This window comes from Rhinoraja longicauda, chromosome 26 (assembly GCF_053455715.1).
Source record: "Rhinoraja longicauda isolate Sanriku21f chromosome 26, sRhiLon1.1, whole genome shotgun sequence".
Taxonomy (NCBI): domain Eukaryota; kingdom Metazoa; phylum Chordata; class Chondrichthyes; order Rajiformes; family Arhynchobatidae; genus Rhinoraja; species Rhinoraja longicauda.
The window spans coordinates 30456441-30479637 of record NC_135978.1 but is presented as its reverse complement, the minus strand read 5'-3'; the positions used below and the strand labels follow the sequence as shown (position 1 = coordinate 30479637).

At 50.0% G+C, this 23197-nt stretch overlaps 1 protein-coding gene across 1 annotated transcript in view; it reads left to right on the top strand.

Annotated features, from left to right (window-relative positions):
• Positions 1-22971, top strand: part of LOC144606370 (coiled-coil domain-containing 92B-like) — a 51440-nt gene extending 28469 nt beyond the window's left edge. Inside the window, exons 3-4 of the mRNA XM_078422397.1 lie at positions 7468-7515; positions 22901-22971. Of these exons, the coding sequence (XP_078278523.1) occupies positions 7468-7515; positions 22901-22971 (119 nt within the window). The remainder of the gene's footprint in view (positions 1-7467; positions 7516-22900) is intronic.
• The last annotated feature ends 226 nt before the right edge of the window (positions 22972-23197 follow it).

The following is a 23197-nucleotide window of genomic DNA, read 5'->3' as shown; positions in this document are numbered from 1 at the left end:
TACAGGTTTGTAGGCTAATTGGTCTCTGTAAATTGTCCCCTAGTGTGCGGGGAGTGAATGAGACAGTGGGATAACGTAGATCTAGTGTGAGCTGGTGATTGATGGTCGGCGTGGACTCGGTGGATTGGACTCGAAGGGCCTGTTTCCAGGCTGTGTCCTTCAACAAGACTCTCCTCTCCTGCCTTGTCAAGTGAACCAGACTTGTATTATTGGCTTTTCCCCTGAAATCAATAGAGTTTGCACAGTTACTGTTGGCTCTCCGCGGTTAAAGAAAGTGTAGCATCAGTGTAGGAAATCTTGTAAATGGCTCAGCCTTCACCAAGCCGGGAACAGAACGTGATTCACAAAGGCTTTTCACGGTTCCCTGGGGGACCTCTTTTAGACTTTAGACTTCTGGTCTCTGTAAATTGCCCCTGGTGTGTGGGGGGTGGATGAGAGAGTGGGATAACATGAATCTCGTGTGAACTGGTGATCGATGGTCGGCATGGACTTGGTGGGCGAAGGGACTTTCGACTTTAGAGATACAGTGCGGAAACCGAATCCGTACACTAGCAATATCCTACACACTTGGGACAACTTACAGTCTTTACAGAAGCTAATTAGCCCACAAACCTGAGGTGGACACAAAATGGTGGAGTAACTCAGCGGGTCAGGCAGCATCTCTGGGGAGAAGGAATGGGTGACGTTTCAGGTCGAGACCCTTCTTCAGACTGAGTTAACTCCAGCATTTTGTGTCTACCTTCGATTTTTAAACCAGCATCTGCAGTTTTATTTCCTACACAACCTACAAACCTGCATGTCTTTGGAGTGTGGGAGGAAACCGAAGCACCCGGAGAAAACCCACGCAGGTCACGGGGATGGCAGGAACGTTTAAGAGAGTTTTCGATAGGCAGATGGATCTGCAGGGAATGGAGGAATATGGATTATATGAAAGCACATCAGAGATGGGGGGTCTTGGCATCGTGGTCAGCACAGATTTTGTGGGCCGAAGGGCCTGGTCTTGAGCTGTACGGTTCCATGTTTTGTGACGTTTGAAGGACTACCACCTGTGAGGTGGCACGGTGGCATCGGGAGTGCTGCAAGAGGTCACCCCAGTCCCCCTCAAACCTAAATCATCGCTCGCATGAAGAGCGCAGTTGGCCGAGAAAGAGCAGCTCATCGTAATCCAGGGAGTCTTGTGGGAGGTGAAGCCATCACTCTCTGAACGGTGGCACAGTAGCGCAGCGGTAGATTAAGGGGCCCCCGGTTCGATCCTGACCACGGGCGCTGTCTGTCTGTACGGAGTTTGTACGTTCTCCCCGTGACCCGCGCAGGGTTTCCTTCGGCTTCCTCCCACATTCCAAGGACCTGCGGGTTTGTCGGTTAATTGGCTTCTGTAAATTGTCCCTAGTGTGCAGCATAAAACTAGTCTACCGGTCCCAGTGGGCCGAAGGGCCTTTTTCCACGCTGTATCTCTACTGTACTCCAAAGACGTACAGGTATGTAGGTTAATTGGCTGGGTAAATGTAAAAATTGTCCCTAGTGGGTGTAGGATAGTGTTAATGTACGGGGATCGCTGGGCGGCACGGACTTGGTGGGCCGAAAAGGCCTGTTTCCTGCTGTATGTGTATGGTATGGTATGGTATGGTATGGTATGGTATGGTATGTAGTGAAAAGCTTTGTAAAATCTAAATGTTAATGGTTCAGACTAGACGAGAGGTATAGTCTGAAGAAGGGTCTCGACCCGAAACGTCACCCATTCCTTCTCTCCTGAGATGCTGCCTGACCTGCTGAGTTACTCCAGCATTTTGTGAATAAATACCTTAGATGAGAGGTATAGGTCGGGTAGACGCACAGTCTCTTGCCCAGAGTAGAGGTATCTGAAGAAGGGTCTCGACCCGAAACGTCACCCATTCCTTCTCTCCCGAGATGCTGCCTGACCTGCTGAGTTACTCCAGCATTTTGTGAATAAATCAAGAACCAGAGGACAGGTTTATGGGGAGTGGGAGTGGGGGGGGGGGGGGGGGGGGGTAAGATTTAATAGGAACCTGAGCGGTAACTTTTTCATACAAAGGGTGGTGGGTGTATGGAATGAGCTGCCGGAGGAGGTAGTTGAGGCAGGGACTATCGCAATGTCTAAGAAACATTTAGGCAGGTACACGGATAGGACAGGTTTAGAGAGATGTGGACCAAAGACAAGCAGGTGGGACTAGTGTAGATGGGACATGTTGGCCGGTGTGGGCAAGTGGGCCGAAGGGCCTGTTTCCGTGCTGTATCACTCTATGGCTCTATGACTGTGTTGTGTCCACACGAGGAAAGCCTCATCAACAGGACCACGGTTTTGACTTTTACACCTCATAAAAATGATCAATGTTATTGATGATGAAACTCCTTTGAAGCAATTCTTTAATTTCCAGTGGCATGGCTCAGCAAGTGTTGTGAGGTAGCAGAGACCAGAGCAAGAAGCTGGGAGATACCTAGATCACAACATGCCGAAACGATTCATTGCCATTTTAGACTCATGGTAGACCCGTGGAGTATCATTGATTGGACTTTGTCTTGCACTAAACGTTATTCACATTATTCCCTTTATCTTGTATCTGTCCGCTGTGGATGGGTCGATTGTAATCATGTATAGTCTTTCCGCTGACTGGTTTAATAGGAAGCCGAGGGGTAACCTTTTCACACAGAGGGTGGTAGGTGTATGGAACGAGCTGCCGGAGGGGTTTGAGTTGAATTTGAGTTTTGTTTATTGTCACGTGTACTGAGGTACAGTGAAAAGCTTGTGTTGTGTGCTAAACAGTCCGTGGAAAGACTATACATGATTACAATCGAGCCGTCTACAGTGTCCAGATACATGATAAAGGGAATAATGTGAATTACGTTTAGTGCAAGGTAAAGTCCAATCAATGATACTCCAAGGGTCTCCAATGAGGTAGGAGACTCATTGTCTCAGGACTGCTCTCTAGTTGTTGGTAAGATGGTTCAGTTGCCTGATAATGGCTGGGAAGAAACTGTCCCTGAATCTGGAGATTCTGCCCGATGGGAGAGGGGAGAAGAGGGAGTGACCAGGTTGCGACTCGCTATTGATTATGGAGGTAGTTCCACACACCCACCATCGTTTGTGTGAAAAACATCCGCCTCACATTCCTGTATAATCTTTCCCCCTTCACCTTAAACCTATGCCCTTTGGTTCATGATTCCCCTACCCTGGGTAAAAGCCTCAGTACATTCACACTAAAGCTATTCCCCTCATGATTTTATACCCCTCTATAGGATCAACCCTCAGCCTGTGCTCTCAGGAATGGAAATCCCAGTCAACCCAACCTCTCCCCATAGCTCAGGCCCTCGAGTCCTGGCAACATCCTCGTAAATCTTCATGGGGTTGAGAGGGAAAGATAGATCAGCCATGATTGAATGGCGGAGTAGATTTGATGGGCCAAACAGCCTCATTCGGTTCCTATAACGTATGAATTGGTTTTACAAACCTGCGACATTTTCATCTATCAGATGGTTAATTTAACTACTCCCTCAACAACTAGAGAGCGGTCCTGAGCTATCTCATTGGAGACCCTTGGACTATCTTTGATTGGACTTTTCTGCGCTTTATCTTGCACTAAACGTTATTCACCTTATTCCCTTTATCGTGTATCTTGTACAGTGTGGACCACTCGATTGACAATAGACAATAGGTGCAGGAGGAGGCCATTCGGCCCTTCGAGCCAGCACCGCCATTCAATGTGATCATGGCTGATCATTCACAATCAGTACCCCGTTCCTGCCTTCTCCGCATACCCCCTGACTCCACTATCCCTAAGAGCTCTATCTAGTTCTCTCTTGAACGCATTCAGAGAATTGGCCTCCACTGCCTTCTGAGGCAGTGAATTCCACAGATTCACAACTCTCTGACTGAAAAAGTTTTTCCTCATCTCCGTTCTAAATGGCCTACCCCTTATTCTTAAACTATGGCAAACACGTATTGTCTTTCCGCTGACTGGTTAGCACGCAACAAAAGGTTTTCACTGTAACTCGGTACACGTGACAATAAACTAAACTACCATTTTGCTAACATAATTGCAGGCCATAAAAATGTTCTTGCAGTTTTTGGAACATATTTTATTTGCTTCAGGAAACTTAGCTGTGTGATAATTTTTCTGTGAAGTACCTGAATTTATTTGCCCACAGATGTCAGGGGTTACAGGGAGAAGGCAGGAGAATGGGGTTGAGAGGGAGAGATAGATCAGCCATGATTGAATGGCAGAGTAGTCTTGATGGGCCGAGTGGCCAAATTCTGCTCCTATCACATGAATCTCCATGTCGTTTTCCTCTGCAGTCTTCCTACACTGTGAGGAGTATCACGTTTAAACCTTATTGAATCAGAATGATCAGCAATACTGTTCAATAGAGCAAGAGGAGACGGAAATCATTGAAAATCATAGGGTGGCACGGTGGCGCAGCGGTAGAGTTTAGATTTAGATTTTTAGATTTAGAGATACAGCGCGGAAACAGGCCCTTCGGCCCACCGGGTCCGCGCCACCCAGCAATCCCCGCACATTAACACTATCCTACACACACTAGGGACAATTTTTACATTTACCCAGTCAATTAACCTACATACCTGTACGTCTTTGGAGTGTGGGAGGAAACCGAAGATCTCGGAGAAAACCCACGCGGGCCACGGGGAAAACGTACAAACTCCGTACAGACGGCGCCCATAGTCAGGATCGAACCTGAGTCTCCGGCGCCGCATTCGCTGTAAGGCGGCAACTCTACCGCTGCGCCACCATGCTGCCTTACAGCCCTTGCAGCGCCGGAAACCCGGGTTCGATCCCGACTACGGGTGCTGTCTGTACGGAGTTTGTACGTTCTCCCCGTGACCTGCGTGGGTTTTCTCCGAGATATTCATTTTCCTCCCACACTCTAAAGACGTACAGGTATGTAGGTTAATTGGCTTGGTAAATGTAAAACATTGTTGCGAGTGTGTGGAGGATAGTGTTAATGTGCGGGAATCGCAGGCCAGCGCGGACCCGGTGGGCTGAAGGGCCTGTTTCTGCGCTGTATGTCTGAACTAAACTAAACTACATCCCTTCCTCCGGCTTCACATTTCTTATGTCTCCTTTTGTCTCCTTTTCATCTTTGGCCTTTGTCCACCCATCTGCCAATTAACCCCCCCCCCCCCCCTCCCCCCACCTGACCTTTATCCACCTATCACTCGAAGGTAGACACAAAATGCTGGAGTAACTCAGCGGGTCAGGCAGCATCTCTGGAGACAAGGAATGGACGTCGCTTCGGGTCGAGACGCTTCTTCGGACTGATCTCTGCACCCATCACTCACCAGGCTTTGTCCCATCCTCACCACTCTTCCAGCTTTCCACCTCCTTTACAATCGGAATGGTCACGACCCAAAATATCACCGATCCATGTTCTCCAGCGATGCTGCCTGACCCGCTGAGTTACTCCGGCACTTTGCGAACAGGTGATCAATGGTCGGCGTGGACCCAATGGGCCGAGGGGCCTGTTTCCATGCTGTATCTTTCAATCAGTCAAAGTAAAAGTGTGGAGCTCATTGCCACAGAAGGCTGTGGAGGCCATCAATGGATATTTTTAAGGTAGAGATAGATAGATTCTTGAATTGTATGGGCGTTAGAGGTTATGGGGAGAAGGCAGGAGAATGGGGTTAGGAGGGAGAGATAGATCAGCCATGATTGAATGGCGGAGCAGACTTGATGGCCCAAATGGCCTCATTCCACTCCTAGAAATTATGCACATGAATTGGTTTGACAAATCTACAACATTTTAATCTGACAAGTTGGCTCATTTGACAACTCTATCAACAACTGGAGAGCAGTCCTGGGCTTCTATTCACCTCATTGGAGATTTTTTAGATTTAGATTTAGAGATACAGTGCGGAAACAGGCCCTTCAGCCCACCGAGTCCGCGCCGCCCAGCGATCCCCGCACATTAACACTATTTTACACACACTAGGGACAATTTTTACATATTACCCAGCCAATTAACCTACATACCTGTACGTCTTTGGAGTGTGGGAGGAAACCGAAGATCTGGGAGAAAACCCACGCAGGTCACGGGGAGAACGTACAAACTCCTGAGTCTCCGGCGCTGCATTCGCTGTAAGGCAGCAACTCTACCGCTGCATCAGACTATCTTTGATCTTTGATCTAACTTGACTGGACTTTTATCTTGCACTGAACGCTATTCCCTTTGTCATGTATCTGTACACTGTGGACGGCTCGACTGTAATCATGTGTTGTCTTTCCGCCTGCTGGTTAGCACGCAACAAAAGCTTTTCACTGTACCTCGCTCGGTACACGTGACCATAAACTAAACTCAACTCATTTAGTGAAAATCCTGTAATTGCAGGCCATGAAATCTTTCTTGCAGTTCTTGGAACGTATTCGACTTGCGTCAGGAATACTGTGAGCTGGAACTCAGCTGTAAAGGCATGAACTTACTTGCTCATGGGTGTCAGGGGTTTACGGGGAGAAGGCAGGAGAATGGGGTCGAGAGGGAAAGATAGATCGTCCATGATTGAATGGCGGAGAAGACTTGATGGGCCGAATGGCCTAATTCTGCTCCTGGAACTTATGAGCATGAAATTACCTAATCCTCTCCTATCTTTAGTTTTCTCAAGTTGATCACTTCCACAAAATGGCATCACATACTCTCAGGAGCTGTGTTCACTGTTTCAAACAAGTCACTATGCTTAGAAGGATGAGAGGGGATCTCACAGAGACGTATAAAAATTATGAAAGGACTGAACAAGCTAGATGCAGGAAAAATGTTCCCAATGTTGGGGGAGTCCAGAACCAGGGGCCACACAGTCTAAGAATAAAGGGGAGGCCATTTAAAACTGAGGTGAGAAAAAACTTTTTCACCCAGAGAGTTGTGAATTTGTGGAATTCTCTGCCACAGAAGGCAGTGGAGGCCAATTCACTGGATGAATTTAAGACAGAGTTCTAGGGGCTAGTGAAATCAAGGGATATGGGGAGAAGGCAGGCACGGGTTACTGATAGTGGATGATCAGCCATGATCACAATGAATGGCGGTGTTGGCTCGAAGGGCCGAATGGCCTCCTCCTGCACCTATTTTTTATGTTTCTATGATTTACATTTATAACTCAAGCAGGAAGCCTTAAATGGTGGATATAGTCATTGTATGCCAGTAACATTGAAGCAGACATAAATATAGGGTCGACACAAAATGCTGGAACCTTCAGACTGAAGAAGGGTCTCGACCTGAAACGTCACCCATTCCTTCTCTCCAGAGATGCTGCCTGTCCCGTTGAGTTACTCCAGCGTTTTGTGTCTATCTTTGATTTAAACCAGCGTCTGCAGTTCCTTCCTGAACGTAAATATAGGGTCTCTTGGCAGTAAGGTAAGTAAGTAAGGACAGTCAGTCCAAAGAGGTTTTATTTGACTCCTCTGGGAATCAGGCCGTCTGATCTCTGCTCTTGCCTGTATTTTGCAGAACTGACATGTGAGCTGACAGAAAAGTCGTCTAAACATGGCCAGCCAGGTAAGAGAATCTCCCACTGTTCACCTGGAGCGGGTACGTGACATACCAGGAGCATGGATCTGCCTGCAGAGTTTGGTGCTGTGGGGGAAACATTGGCCTTGGGAAGCAGTCATAGAGTCCCACAGCGTGGAAACAGGCCCTTCGGCCCAACTTGCCCACACCGACCAACATGTCCCATCCACACTAGTCCCACCCGCCTGCGCTCGGCCCATATCTCTCCAAACCTGTCCTATCCATGCATCTGTCTAAATGTTACTTACATGTTGTGATAGTACCTGCCTCAACTACTTCCCCCCACAGCCTGTTCGTTACACCCACCGCGATTTTAACACAAAGAGCTCCTCCTGCTCCTCTACCTTATGAACATGAACTGTAGCCGGTTTAGCTTAGAGATACAGCGTGGAAACAGGCCCTTCAGCCACCAGCGATCCCCGCACATTAACACTATCCTACACACACTAGGGACAATCTACACATGCACTGAACCAATTAACCTACATACCTGCGCGTCTTTGGAGTGTGGGAGGAAACCGAAGATCTCGTAGAAAACCCACGCAGGTCACGGGGAGAACGTACAAACTCCGTACAGACAGCACCCGGAGTGGGGATGGAACCCGGGTCTCGGGCGCTGCATTCGCTGTAAGGCGGCAACTCTACTGCTGCGCCACCGTGCTGGTGCCCAGGGCAAGACAACCCCTTGTCCACAGCAATGAATCCCATCACCTGCTCTGCACCTCACCACTGACTGTGGGATCTTGCTGTGTACAAAATGGCTGATGTTTCATCTACTCTTCAGACTTTCGTTTGCGAAGCACTTTGAGATTTGCTTCCCCCATCCCCCCAGCCCCACCCCCAGCCCCAGCCCCCCCCCTAGCCCCCCCCCAGCCCCCCCCCAGACCCCCCCTTGCCCCACCCCCAGCCCCACCCCCAGCCCACCCCCAGCCCCACCCCCAGCCCACCCCCAGCCCCACCACCAGCCCCACCCACAGCCCCACCCCTAGCCCCACCCCCAGCCCCACCTCCCCCACCCCCAGCCCCACCCCTAGCCCCACCCCCAGCCCCTGCCCCACCTCCCCCACCCCCAGCCCCACCCCCAGCCCCAGCCCCAGCGAGGTATTGAAAGGTTTTTCTTGAGTTTCGAGACACAGCGCAGAAACAGGCCCCTTGGCCCATGTGGACCAACGATCACACTGCAGACTAACAGAATCCTACACCCTGGAGACAATGTACAATTGTATCGAACCCAATTAACCTCCAAACCCGTTCGCCTTTGGAGTGTGGGAGGAATCCACCCAGGGAAAACCCACGGGGAGAACGTACAAACTCTGTACAGACAGCACCCGTAGTCAGGATCGAACCGGGGTCTCTCGCTGGCGCAGTGAGGCAGCAACTCTACCGCTGTGCCACCGTGCCACCCTATAGCGAGCATGAACCTGTCTCACTGGAGCTGTGTGCGGTAGATTTTAATACTTCTCTGCACAGGTTGAACTGAGGGAAGAGAAAACAACAGAACATCCACTATCCCCCAGATGATGGTGCTGATCCAATTACACCTGGAAAATCATCACCAGCAGTGACATTAGATGACAGAGTCCCGGGAGAAACCTCGTCATCGATTAGCCTCAGCAATGGAACCCATAACCTTCACAATAATTGACACGGTGGCGCAGCTGGCTCACAGCGCCAGAGACCCGGCTTCCATCCTGACCTGGCCACTGTCTGCCAGTGTGGAGTTTGCACGTTCTCCCTGTGACGGTGTGGCTTTCCTCCGGGTGCTCCGGTTTCCTCCCACATCCCACAGCCGTCCGGGTTGATTCAGGTTGTGGGATAATTGGCTTCTACAAAATTGCCCCCTAGTGTGCAGGGAGTGGACGAGACAGTGGGGTAACGTAGAACTGGTGTGAACGGGCGATCGATGGTCGGCATGGACTCGGTGGGCCGAAGGGCCTGTTGCTCTGCTGTGTCCTTCCATGACGTGGATTCATGGTACACTTTCCTTCATGGGGGGGAGGTTCCCTTCAAGGAACAGTACCAGGTTTGTAGGCTAATTGGCTGGGTAAAATTGTAAATTGTCCCGCGTGTGTGCAGAACAGTGTTAGTGTGCGGGGATCGCTGGTCGGCGCGGACTCGGTGGGCCGAAGGGCCTGTTACCACTCTGTATCTCTAAATTAAACTAAACTAAAATTAACTGTATCAGATTCAGGATGAAAAGCAATGTTTATGAATAAATGGTCAAACATTAGAGGGTTCCAGGATCAGCAGTGTGAAGCCTGCTTTAGTTCAGGGGTTTAAAAGGCATTTAGACGTAGGCCTGGACTGGCTGGAGATTTTATTTCTACTGAGGGTCCTAAGGGCCTCAATCTAACTAATTCACTGGACCCCACCAGTACAGGCAGTGGAGGCCAAGTCTCTGAATGCATTCAAGAGAGAGCTGGATAGAGCTCTTAAGGATAGCGGAGTCACGGGGGTATAGGGAGAAGGCAGGAACGGGGTACTGATTGAGAATGATCAGCCATGATCGCATTGAATGGCGGTGCTGACTCGAAGGGCCGAATGGCCTCCTCCTGCACCTATTGTCTATTGTCTATTGTCTATTGTCAGTCTAGTTTAGTTTAGAGATACAGTGTGGAAACAAGGCCCTGAGACTATGCTGACCAGCGAACCCCTGTACGCCAGTTCCATCCCACACCCTAGGGACAATTTACAGAAGCCAATTCGCCCACAAGGCCGCACGTCTTTGGAATGTGGAAAGAAACCGGAGAAAACTCGTGAAATCACGGGGATAACGTGCAAACGCCGCTCAGACAGCAACCGTAGTCGGGATCGAACCCGGGTCTCCGGCGCCGTGAGGCAGCAACTCTACCGCTGCGCCACCGTAACACCCTAGGAAATGGAGCACTGACTTGACTCTTCCCTCAGCATTGCGGACATAATCCCCTCACCCCTCACCCCCCCCCCCCCACCCCTCCTCAACTCTCCATCACAGTAGTGTGATTGCTACCCCATCCAATCAGTAGTAAATAGTCATCGAGTCATACAGCATGGAAACAGGCCCCTCGGCCCAACTTGCCCATACCAACCAAGATGCCTCATCTACACTAGCCCGTGTTGGGCCCATATCCCTCTAAACCTTTCCAATCCATGTACCTGTCCAAATGGCTTTTCAATGTAGTTATAGTCCCTACCTCAACTACCTCCTCTTGTAGCATTTATGTTCCATACACCCACCGCCCTTTGTGTGAAAAGGTTATGCCCTCAGATTCCTATTGAATCTTTTCCCTCTCACCTTAAACCCATGTCCTCTGTTTCTTGATTCCCCTACTCTGGGTATTCATCATATTTGTTCCTCTCATGATCTTGCACACCTCTATGTGATTGCTCCTCAGCCTCCCAGCATTCCAAGGAATATAGTCCTCAGCCGGCCCAGCCTCTCGCTATAGCTCAGGCCTGCGAGTCCTGGCAACATCCTCGTAAATATCCCCCGCACTCTTTCCAGCTGATGTGGCAGAGCACGGAGAGCCCCTGGCTGCAAAGAACATTTTAAGGTCATAAGGAAGACGAGCAGAATTAGGCCATTCAGCCCATCAAGTCTAAGCCACCATTCAATCATGGCTGATCTTATTCTCCTTCAATGCCCCATTCTACTGCCTTCTTTCCATAACCCCTGACAGCCGCACTAATCAAGAATCTATCTATCTCTGCCTTAAAAATATCCACTGACATAGAAGCAGAGAAACATAGAAAATAGGTGCAGGAGGAGGCCATTTGGCCCTTCGAGCCAGCACCGCTATTCATTGTGATCATGGCTGATCATCCACAATCAGTAACCCGTGCCTGCCTTCTCCCCATATCCCTTGATTCCACTAGTCCCTCGAGCTCTATCTACCTCGCATTTAAATTCATCCAGTGATTTGTCCTCCACTGCCCTCTGTGGCAGAGAATTCCACAAATTCACAACTCTCTGGGTGAAAAGGTTTCTTCTCACCTCGGTTTTAAATGGCCTCCCCTTTATTCTTAGACTGTGTCCCCTGGTACTGGACTCCCCCAACATTGGGAACTTGGCCTCCACAGCCTTCTGTGGCAAATAATTCCACAGATTCACCACCCTCTGACTAAATAAATTTCTCCTCATCTCCTTCCAAAAGGAACGTCCTTTAATTCTGAGGTTGTGACCTTTAGTTCGAGACTCTCCCACTAGTGGAAACACCCTCTCCACATCCACTCTTCTGGGTGAATTCGAGTAAGGATTTCCAGTTGTGGCCACTGGTTAAACAAAATGTGGGATAACATAGAACTAGTGTGAACGGGTGTGTTTGTGTGGTCGGCGTGGACTCAGGGGGCCGAAGGGCCTGTTTCCATGTTGTACCTTTTGAATCAAAAATGATTGTAACATTGTAATGTACAATTTTAGGTAACTACATCTTCTTTTCTACCCTTCAACCTTTAGACCTTTACTTTTTAGACTTTAGAGATACAGCGCGGAAACAGGCCCTTCGGCCCACCGCATCCGTGCTGACCAACAATCACCCCGTACACTAACACTATCCTGTACACTAGGGACAATTTGCAATTTTACCAAAGCCAATTAGCCTACATACTTAATACCACAGCATCCAATGTAGTCTTTCCTTGAGTGCATGTCTGCGTTTTGGCAGGAGGGAAGTTTACAGCTAAATATACAAAACACTGGCAGGATGAGTTGTTGTCAGGTATTTTTAATCCTTTTACTGAGAAATTGGAGCGGGGACGATCCTGCAAGTCTTTGGAGTGCGGGAAGAAACCGGAGCACCCGGAGAAAACCCACGCGGTCACAGGGAGAACGTGCAGACTCGGCGCAGACAGCGCCCGCCCGCGGTCAGGATGGAACCCGGGTCTCTGGCGCCGTGAGGCAGCAACTCTACCGCCGCGCCCTCTGTGGTCTCAGCTGTCCACTGCTCCCCTTGCATCAAACGTGGCGCAAGTACAGAAGCAATGCTTTGGCGTGAAGCCAAGTTACCGCGGCGACTCGTTTCATAAAGGCTTCTTATTCTTTCCAGTAACTTTAGCTCTCCATTCCTCAAGATGTCCAGCTCCACTCTGTCTCAGGAGGCCTCTCCCTAACCTGAAGATGGAAGGTCATCCTCCCACCCCCTGGCCCCTCCCACCTACATCCCCTCCTCTGGCTTCACAATTCACTCCTCTTCGGCCCTCAGCTCACACTTTTCGTCTCTTCATCTCTGGCCTTTGTCCAACCATCTGCCTGTTAACAATTCTCCCTCACCTGTACCCACCTATCACTCGCCAGGATTGGCCTACCCCCACCTCTCCTCCAGCTTCCCCCCCCCCCCCCTCCCTCCTCACCATGATGGGGCCTGTTTCTACGCAGTGTGACTCTAATCAGTGTGAAGGCATCACCTTCCCATTCACTGTCAGAGTGAGGCCACACACTAATTGGAGGAACAGCATCTCATATTTTGCTTTGGCAGCCAACAACCCCAGCGGTATGAATATTGATTTCTTTGATTGCAAGCAATCACTGCATTTCCTTTCACCCCACCCTAGTCATCCTACTAGTTGCACTGTTCGCATCCCTGTATCCCCTCGTTATCACCTCTTCCCCAGCCAACAATGGACCATTGTGGGCTCCACCCTTCCTTGGCCGACTGTCGCGGAGCCCTGCTTTGCAGGAAAAATATTCCCGATGTTGGGGGAGTCCAGAACCAGGGGCCACAGTCTAAGAATAAAGGGGAGGCCATTTAAAACTGAGGTGAGAAGAAACTTTTTCACCCAGAGAGTTGTGAATTTGTGGAATTCTCTGCCACAGAGGGCAGTGGAGGCCAATTCACTGGACGAATTTAAAAGAGAGTTAGATAGAGTTAGCGGGTATGGGGATAAGGCCGGCACGGATTACTGATTGTGGATGATCAGCCATGATCACAATGAATGGTGGTGCTGGCTCAAAGGGCCAAATGGCCTTCTCCTGCACCTATTTTCTATGTTTCTATCTATGTTTCTATGTTTTGGCTTTTTCCTACCTCCTGTCCCACCCCTTCCCCACTACATTCAGCATGAAGAAGGGTCCCGACCCAAAACGTCGCCTATCCATGTTCTCCAGAGATGCTGCCTGACCCGCTGAGTTACTCCAGCACTCTGTGAAACGTCACCTATCCATGTTCTCCAGAGATGCTGCCTGACCCGCTGAGTTACTCCAGCACTCTGTGAAACGTCACCTATCCATGTTCTCCAGAGATGCTGCCTGACCCGCTGAGTTACTCCAGCACTCTGTGAAACGTCACCTATCCATGTTCTCCAGAGATGCTGCCTGACCCGCTGAGTTACTCCAGCACTCTGTGTCCTTTTTTTCTCTTATATTAATCTTCAATATGCGCACACCAATCGAAAATTATCCGAGCTGCTCTGTGCTTCTAGGATTTCACAGGATCTGTAAGGGTTATCAGAATGAACTGGATAAATACTGCTGCCTTGACTAAAGTTCCTTTTCCACTAGGACATAATGCAATCTAAGACCCATGAAACGGTGCAAGCCAAAGGATTTATGTGTACCAGAAGCATTTTAATCATAGCTATTTATTTCTGTGAGCACTCAGGGGAAATCTCGCTTGATTCATTACTAAAAAGCAAAAGATTACAAAGTTGAAACAAGGAATTGGGAAACAAAGAACAGGGCGGCACGGTGGCGCAGCGGTAGAGTTGCTGCCTTACAGTGCTTGCAGCGCCAAAAGCCCGGATCGATCCAGGCTATGGGCGCTGTCTGTACGGAGTTTGTACGTTCTCCCCGTGACCTGCGTGGGTTTTCTCCGAGATCTTTGGTTCCCTCCAACGTTCCAAAGACGTGCAGGTTTGTCGGTCAATTGGCTTGACATAAATCTAAAAATTGTCCCTAGTGTAAGACAGTGTCAATGTGCAGGGATTGCTGGTCAGTGCGGACTCGGTGGGCCGAAGGGCCTGTTTCCACACTGTATCTCTAAACTAAACTAGACTGAACAGTCTGAGGTATGAACTGAACTAAATTTAATTGAAAGATACAGCATTAGATTTGTTGTTTCACGGCGCCAGAGACCCGGGTTCGATCCTGACTACGGGTGCTGTCTGTCTGGAGCTTATACGTTCTCCCTGCGACCGCGTGGGTTTCCTCCGGCTGTTCTGGTTTCCTCTCACACTCCAAAGTCGTGCAGGTTTTCCAGGTTAAGTGGCTTCTGTAAATTGCCCCTAGTGTGTAGCATAGAACTAGTGCACAGGGGATTGCTGGTCGGCAAGGACTCGGTGTGTCATGCTGCATCTCTAAACTAAAATAAACCAAAACTAAAATGTCTGGTGGGTCATAGAACATTACATAGAAAATAGGTGCAGGAGGAGGCCATTTGGCCCTTCGAGCCAGCACCACAACCGTCGGGTCCTCTTTGCTTACCAACAAGTTGGGTGAGGATGGATCGATACATATTAATAGTCAGCCAATCCTGGCATATGCTAATGGTTTGAATACTCTCCATAAAACTAAAATTTGAGTCATTTGAAGAGACAAGTTCAAGGCAGAAGATGTCAGTCAACTTGGGAAAAGAATAAGCAATAAACCAACTGGTAAAGGTTGGAGGTTGCAGTCTTGAGTCTTGGAGAGACTGGGTAGTGAGCTGGGTAGAGTCATGGAGTCATCCAGTGTGGAAACAGGCCCTTCAGCCCAACTTGCCCACACTGACTAACACGTCCCATCTATAACTAGTCACACCTCCAAAGACGTACAGGTATGTAGGTTAATTGACTGGGTAAATGTTAAAATTGTCCCTAGTGTGTGTAGGATAGTGTTAATGTGCGGGGATCGCTGGGCGGCGCGGACTCAGTGGGCCGAAGGGCCTGTTTCCGCGCTGTATCTCTAAATCTAAAATCTAAACCTGCCTGCGTTTTACCCATATCCCTCTAATTCTGTCCTATCCATGTACCTGTCAAAATGTTTCTTAAACGTTGCGATAGTCCCTGCCTCCACTGCCATCTCCTGCAGCTCGTCCCATACACCCACCTACCCTTTATGTGAAAAGGTTACCCCTCAGGTTCCTATTAAATCTATCCCCCCTCACCTTAAGCCAATGTCACCTGGTTCTCGATTCCCCTACTCTGGGCAGATGGGCTGATGGCAGAGTCTGAGAGATCAGGGTAGCACAGTGGCACAGCGGTAGAGTTGCTGCCTTAGAGTGTGGGAGGAAACCGAAGATCTCGGAGAAAACCAATTAACCTACAAACCTGCACGCCTTTGGAGTGTGGGAGGAAACCGAAGATCTCGGAGAAAACCCACGCAGGTCACGGGGAGAACGTACAAACTCCGTACAGACAGCACCCGCAGTCGGGATCGAACCCGGGTCTCCAGCGCTGCATTCGCTGTAAGGCAGCAACTCTACCGCTGCGCCACCGGGCGAGACCCGGGTTCGATCCCGACTGCAGGTGCTGTCTGTACGGAGTTTGTACGTTTTCCCCGTGACCCTGGGGTTTTTCTCCGGATGCTCCAATTTCCTCCCACACCTCCTCCCAAGATGTACAGGTTTGTAGGCTTTGGTAAAATTGTAAATTGTTCCTAGTGTTAGGATAGTGTTAGTATATGGGGTGATCGCTGGCTGGCATGGACTCAGTGGGCCGAAGGGCCTGTTTCCACGCTGCGTTTCTAAACTAAACTAAACTAATAATTCAGTTTCTTCATCCACACCATCACACTAGGGGCAATTAACGTACAAACCTGCACATCTTTGGAATGTGGGAGGAGACCGGACACCCGGACAAAACCCACGCAGTCACGGGGAGAACGTGCAAACTCCACACGGACAGCAGCCGAGGTCAGGATCGAACCGGGGTCTGTGGCGCCGTGAGGCAGCAGCTCTGCTAACACTCTGCCGCTAAAATATCCACTTTCAAAATGGATTAGGGAGAGTAAAATAAGGGTAGAATGGGAGGGAAAACAAGGAAGACTGGGAGCGGAGATTGCCCGAGGTTTTACCAGGGGCCTGACACGTAGCGGAGGCCTAGTGACATCTGACAGCAGCCATTCATCACCTCAGACACCAACTTCCTTCACCTTGGAGAGAGGCAACACAATTATCATACGCTGACCTATCTAAGTCTTGATATATGAATCTGCTCACAAAGGATTCTCTGTTAATTTCGTGTGAATTTATAAACAGCGAGCATACATGAAGTGGGTAACAGGGCCACTGCCTCATAGCGCCGGAGACCCGGGTTCCATCCCGACTACGGGTGCTACCTGTACGGAGTTTGCATGTTCTCCCCGAGACCTGCGTGGGTTTTCTCCAAGATCTTCGGTTTCCTCCCACACTCCAAAGACGTGCAGGTCTGTAGGTTAATTGGCTGGGTGTAAATGTTATTTGTCCCTAGTGTTTGTAGGATCGTGTTAGTGTGCGGGGATCGCTGGTCGGTGCGGACTCGGTGGGCCGAAGGGCCTGTTTCCACGCTGTACCTCTAAACTAAACTAAACTAAACACGAGTGGGAAGGAACTGGAGATGCTGGGTTAAACTGACGATAGACACAAGATGCTGGAGTAACTCAGCGGGACAGGCAGCATCTCGGGAGAGAAGGAATGGGTGACGTTTCGGGTCGAGACCCTTCTTCAGACACAAAGTTTAATCACTTATTACAAGAATAGCATGTACAATACAAAACAATGCCAACAAACCCACCACCATAGTCCAAAGTAAATCAGCAGCCTGAGAAAATGTGGCACATCTCCAAAGATTTCACAACGTTTAAGAAACATTTAGACAGGTACATGGATAGGACAGATGTTGATTAGGCTGGGGCTCTTCCTTGGAGTGCAGGAGGCTGAGGGGTGATATTATAGAGGTCATAGATTCATAGAGTTATACAGTGTGGAAACAGGCTCTTCGGCCCAACTTGCCCACTCCGCCCAACTTGTCCCAGCTACACTAATCACCACCTGCCTGCACTTGGTCCATATCCCTCCAAACCTGTCCTATCCATATATCTGTCTAAGGTATATAAAATCATGAGAAGAATTGATCGGGTAGATGCACAGAATCTCCTGCCCAGAGTAGGTGAATCGAGGACCAGAGGACACAGGTTTAAGGTGAAGGAGAAAAGATTTAATAGGAATCTGAGAGGTAACCTTTTTCACACAAGGGGTGGTGGGTGTAAGGAACGAGCTGCCAGAGGAGGTAGTTGAGGCTGGGACTATCCCAACGTTTTAGAAACAGTTAGACAGGTACATGAATAGAACAGGTTTGGAGGGATATGGACCAAACGTAGGCAGGTGGGACCAGTGTAGATGGGGCATGTTGGCCGGCGTGGGCAAGTTGGGCCGAAGGGCCTGTTTCCGTGCTGTATGATTCTGACTCATGAAGATTTATGAAGAGACACAGGTTAGTTCACAGTGTAGTCTATCATCGTCCCATTAAAACACACACAACCTACAGCCTCACAAGATCCACTAGTTACCATATAATTCATGAATATTTCCTACGAGCCAAACAATTTCACTCATTACTGAAAACGAATACTGTTTAAATCAGAAAAACCTCACTCCGCCCAACATTTAAAAGACATTTTTGGTTTAAAAAAAAACAGTGGACAATTGGCTTTGTGAAGGGGAGGTCTTGCTTGACAAATCTACTGGAATTCTTTAAAGAAGTAACTAGCAGGACAGACAAAGGAGAGTCAGTAGATGTTGCTTACTTAGATTTACAGAAAGCCTTTGACAAGGTGCCACACGTGAGGCTACTAGAGAAGGTGAGAGCCGACGGTATCAAAGGGCAGATGCTGGCATGGATGGCAGGTTGGCTGGATGGCAGAAGACAAAGAGTGGCAATAAAGCTATCTTGGACGTATCAATCCCTCTGCCACCTCCGTGTCTGAAGAAGGGTCTCGACCCGGAATGTCACCCATTCCTTCTCTCCAGAGATGCTGCCTGTCCCGCTGAGTTACTCCAGCATCTTGTGTCTATCGTCAGTTTAAACCAGCATCTCCAGTTCTTGCTCACTCGTGTTTAGTTTAGTTTAGTTTAGAGATACAGCGCGGAAACAGGCCCTTCGGCCCACCGAGTCGGCGCCGATCAGCGATCCCCGCATATTAACACTATCCTACACACACTAGGGACAATTTACATTTACACCAATCCAATTAACCTACAAACCTGCACGTCTTTGGAGTGTGGGAGGAAACCAGAGATCTCGGAGAAAACCCACGCAGGTCACGGGGAGAACGTGCAAACTCCGTACAGACAGTACCCGTAGTCGGGATGGAACCCGGGTCTCCGGCACTGTGAGGTAGTGGCCCTGTTACCCACTTCATGTATGTTCGCTGTTTATAAATTCACACGAAATCAACAGAGAATCCTTTGTGAGCAGATTCATATATCAAGACTTAAATAGGTCAGCGTGTGATAATTGTGTTGCCTCTCTCCAAGGTGAAGGAAGTTGGTGTCTGAGGTGATGAATGGCCGCTGTCAGATGTCACTAGGCCTCCGCTACGTGGCAGGCCCCTGGTAAAACCTCGGGCAATCTCCGCTCCCAGTCTTCCTTGTTTTCCCTCCCATTCTGCCCTTATTTTACTCTCCCTAATCCATTTTGAAAGTGGATATTTTAGTGGCAGAGTGTTAGCAGAGTTGCTGCCTCACGGCGCCAGAGATCCCGGTTCGATCCTGACCTCGGCTGCTGTCCGTGTGGAGTTTGCACGTTCTCCCCGTGACTGCGTGGGTTTTGTCCGGGTGTCCGGTCTCCTCCCACATTCCAAAGATGTGCAGGTCTGTACGTTAATTGCCCCTAGTGTGATGGAGTGGATGAAGAAACTGAATTATTAGTTTAGTTTAGTTTAGAGGCACTGTGGCCCATTGAGTCCGTACCGAACACTGCACGGTGGCGCAGCGGTAGAGTTGCCGTCTTACAGCGAGTGCAGCGCCGGAGACCCGAGTTCGATCCCGACAACGGGCGCTGTCTGTACGGAGTTTGTACGTTCTCCCCGTGACCTGCGTGGGTTTTCCCTGAGATCTTCAGTTTCCTCCCACACTCCAAAGACGTGCAGGTTTGTAGGTTAATTGGCTTCGTAAATGCAAAAATTGTCCCTAGTGGGTGTAGGATAGTGTTAGTGTGCGGGGATCGCTGGGCAGCGCGGACCCGGTGGGCCGAAAGGGCCTGTTTCCACGCTGTATCTCTAAACTAAAGGGGGCTTTGTCTGGTTGGCTGCCAGTGACCAGCGGAGTTCCGCAGGGGTCGGTGCTGGGGCCGCTGCTCGTCACGTTGTACATTAATGATTTGGACGAGGGGATTGAACGCTTGGTGGCCAAGTTTGCAGATGATACGAAAATAGATGGAAGGGCAGGGAAAGCAGGGACTCTACAGAAGGACTTGGACAGGTTGGGAGAGTGGGCAGAGAAGTGGCAGATGGAATACAGTGCAGCAAAGTGTGGAGTCATGCATTTTGGTAGTGGGAATAAAGGCGTAGACTATTTTCTAAACGGGGAGAGAATCCAGAAATCGGAGGTGCAAAGGGACTTGGGAGTGCTGGTGCAGGATTCACAAAAAGTTAATCTGCAAGTCGAATCAGTAGTAAGGAAAGCAAACTCAATGCTGGCATTTATTTCGAGAGGGCTTGTATACAAAAACAGGGGTGTAATGCTGAGGCTCTACAAGGCGCTGGTCAGGCCGCATTTGGAATATTGTGAGCAATTTTGGGCCCCATATCTGAGGAAGGATGTGCTGGCTCTGGAGAGGGTCCAGAGGAGGTTTACAAGAATGATCCCAGGAATGAGTGGGTTAACCTATGATGAGCGTTTTTCAGCACTGGGCCTGTACTCGCTGGAGTTTAGAAGAATGAGGGGGGACCTCATTGAAACGTACAGAATAGTGAAAGGCTTGGATAATCTTATGTACACCAGTACATGACTACGAACGGTTTAGAGGGGCAGCTGCAGGCAGGTGGGACTAATGTAGATGGGGCATGCTGGTCGGCATGGGCCAGTTGGGCCAAAGGGCCTGTTTCCACGCTGCTTGACTCTATGACAATTACAAACTATTACAGTTGCACCATAAGAGACATCCTGTCGGGTTGCACCACAGCTCGGTCTGGGAACAGCTCTGCCCAAGACCACAAGCAAATGCAGAGAGTTGTTGATGTGGCCCAGTCCATCGCACAGACCAGACTCCCCACCACCGACCATCTACACTTCACACTGCTGTGGAAAAGCAGCCGACACAATCAAAGACTCGTCCCACCCCGGTCATTCCATCTTCTCCCCGCTCCCGTCAGGCAGAAGGTACAGAAGCTTGAAAGCGCGCACCACCAGACTCAGGGACAGCTTCTTCCCCTCTGTTATCAGGCTTCTGAACGGTCCTTCCATAAGCTACGGTACTGTCCCTTTCACCTCTGCCCCATTGCGGACTTTGGACTGGTGAAACTCTGATTTAGACATTAGACAATAGACAATAGGTGCAGGAGGAGGCTATTCGGCCCTTCGAGCCAGCACCGCCATTCGATGTGATTATGGCTGATCATTCTCAATCAGTACCCCGTTCCTGCCTTCTCCCCATACCCCCTGACTCCGCTATCCTTAAGAGCTCTATCTAGCTCTCTCTTGAATGCATTCAGAGAATTGGCCTCCACTGCCTTCTGAGGCAGAGTATTCCACAGATTCACAACTCTCTGACTGAAAATGTTTTTCCTCATCTCAGTTCTAAATGGCCTACCTCTTATTCTTAAACAGTGGCCCCTGGTTCTGGACTCCCCCAACATTGGGAACATGTTTCCTGCCTCTAACGTGTCCAACCCCTTAATAATCTTATACGTTTCAATATTTCTCTGAAACTGGTGCACTACAATGCTGAGAACTATATTCTGCACTCTGTGTCTCCCCCTTTACTCCACCTGTTGTACTTGAGTTTGACGATTGCATGGATATCAAAAGGAATATCTGATCCGATTGAATAGTGCATCTGGATAGCATAGCTCTGTAGGGTGGCACGGTGGCGCAGCGGTAGAGTTGTTGCCTTACAGCGCTGGAGACCCGGGTTCAATCCTGACCACGGGTGCTGTCTGTATGGAGTTTGTACGTCCTCCCTGTGACTGCGTGGGTTTTCTCCGGGTGCTCTGGTTTCCTCCCACACTCTAAAGACGGGGTTTTTTTAGGTTAATAGGATTCAGAAAATTGTAAATTATCCCTGGTGTCTAGGATAATGCCAGTGTACGAGGTGATCGACTCAGTGGGTCGAAGGTCTTTTGCCAGGCTGCATTTCTAAAGTAAAGTCTAAAGCATGCAAAGCAAAGCTTTTCACTGTACCTCGGTACAAATAATAAACAATGATTGAGTGAAGAGTATCCATTGCACTCGTTCCTTGTGGCTGATGAGAGGGTATTCAGTCAACAGATTAGGCCAACCCTCATCCCAATGCATTTAGGGTTAGTGTTACCCTGACCTCGAACTGTTTAATATAGTTTAGACAATAGACAATAGGTGCAGGAGTAGGCCATTCGGCCCTTCGAGCCAGCACCGCCATTCAATGTGATCATGGCTGATCATTCTCAATCAGAACCCCGTTCCTACCTTCTCCCCGTACCCCCTGACTCCGCTATCCTTAAGAGCTCTATCTAACTCTCTCTTGAAAGCATCCAGAGAATTGGCGCCCACTGCCGTCTGAGGCAGAGAATTCCACAGATTCACAACTCTCTGACTGAAAAAGTTTTTCCTCATCTCCGTTCTAAATCGCCGACCCCTTATTCTTGTCACGTGCACCGAGGTGCAGTGAAAAGCTGACGTGAAAAAGCTTTGAGAAGCTAACCCAGAAAGGTGTGCATCTCTCTCTCTTCCCCCCCCTCTCATCTCTCTCTCTCTCTCCCCCCACTCTCCTCTCTCCCTCTCCCTCTCCATCTCTCTCCCTCCCCCTCTCCATCTCTCACCCACTCCCTCTCTCCCCCTCGCTCCAACTCTCCTTCCCCCTTTCCCTCTCTCCCTCCCCCTCTCCATCTCTCCTCAATTTCCCTCCCCTCCCCCTCCCCCTCCCTCCCTCTCTCTCACACGTTCTCCCTCTCTCCCCCCCTCCCTCCCTCTCTCACGATCCCCCTTTCCCCCCCTCCGTCTCTCTCTCTCACGTTCTCCCTCTCCCCCCCCTCCCTCTCTCTCTCCCACGTTCCCCCTCTCTCTCTCCCATGTTCCCCCTTTCCCCCTCCCTCTCTCTCCCCCTTTCCCCCTCTCCCACGTTCCCCCTTTCCCCCTCCCACTCTCTCCCTCCCTCTCCCCCTTGTCTCTCCCACATTCCCCCTCCCCCTCTCTCCCCCACGTTCCCCCTCTCCCCCTCTCTCCCACGTTTCCCCTCTCTCTCCCTCCCCCTCCTCCCCCCCTCTCCCCCACGTTCCCCCCTACCCCCCCCCCCCTCTCCTGTGCAGAGGCAGTGAGTGAGGGTGCGTTGGGACTGTGGGCCGCTGGAGTTGCTGCTGTGGGAGAGGGAGCAGCGTAACGCTGCGCTGAGGCGGGAGCTCCATCACAAGGAGTTCGCTGATCGGGGCGCTGGAGGGGTCCATGCGGCGGCGGGAGCGAATGTTCCTGGACGAGCTGAAGCGCCGGGGCCACCGCATGGCCGTGCTGAGCGGCGAGCTGCAACGCCAGTCCGAGGGCGGCCGCCGGCCTCTCCCTCCAGCTGCACAACGTCAAGCTCAGGCTGGGCGGGCTCGCGGCCCCCCCGA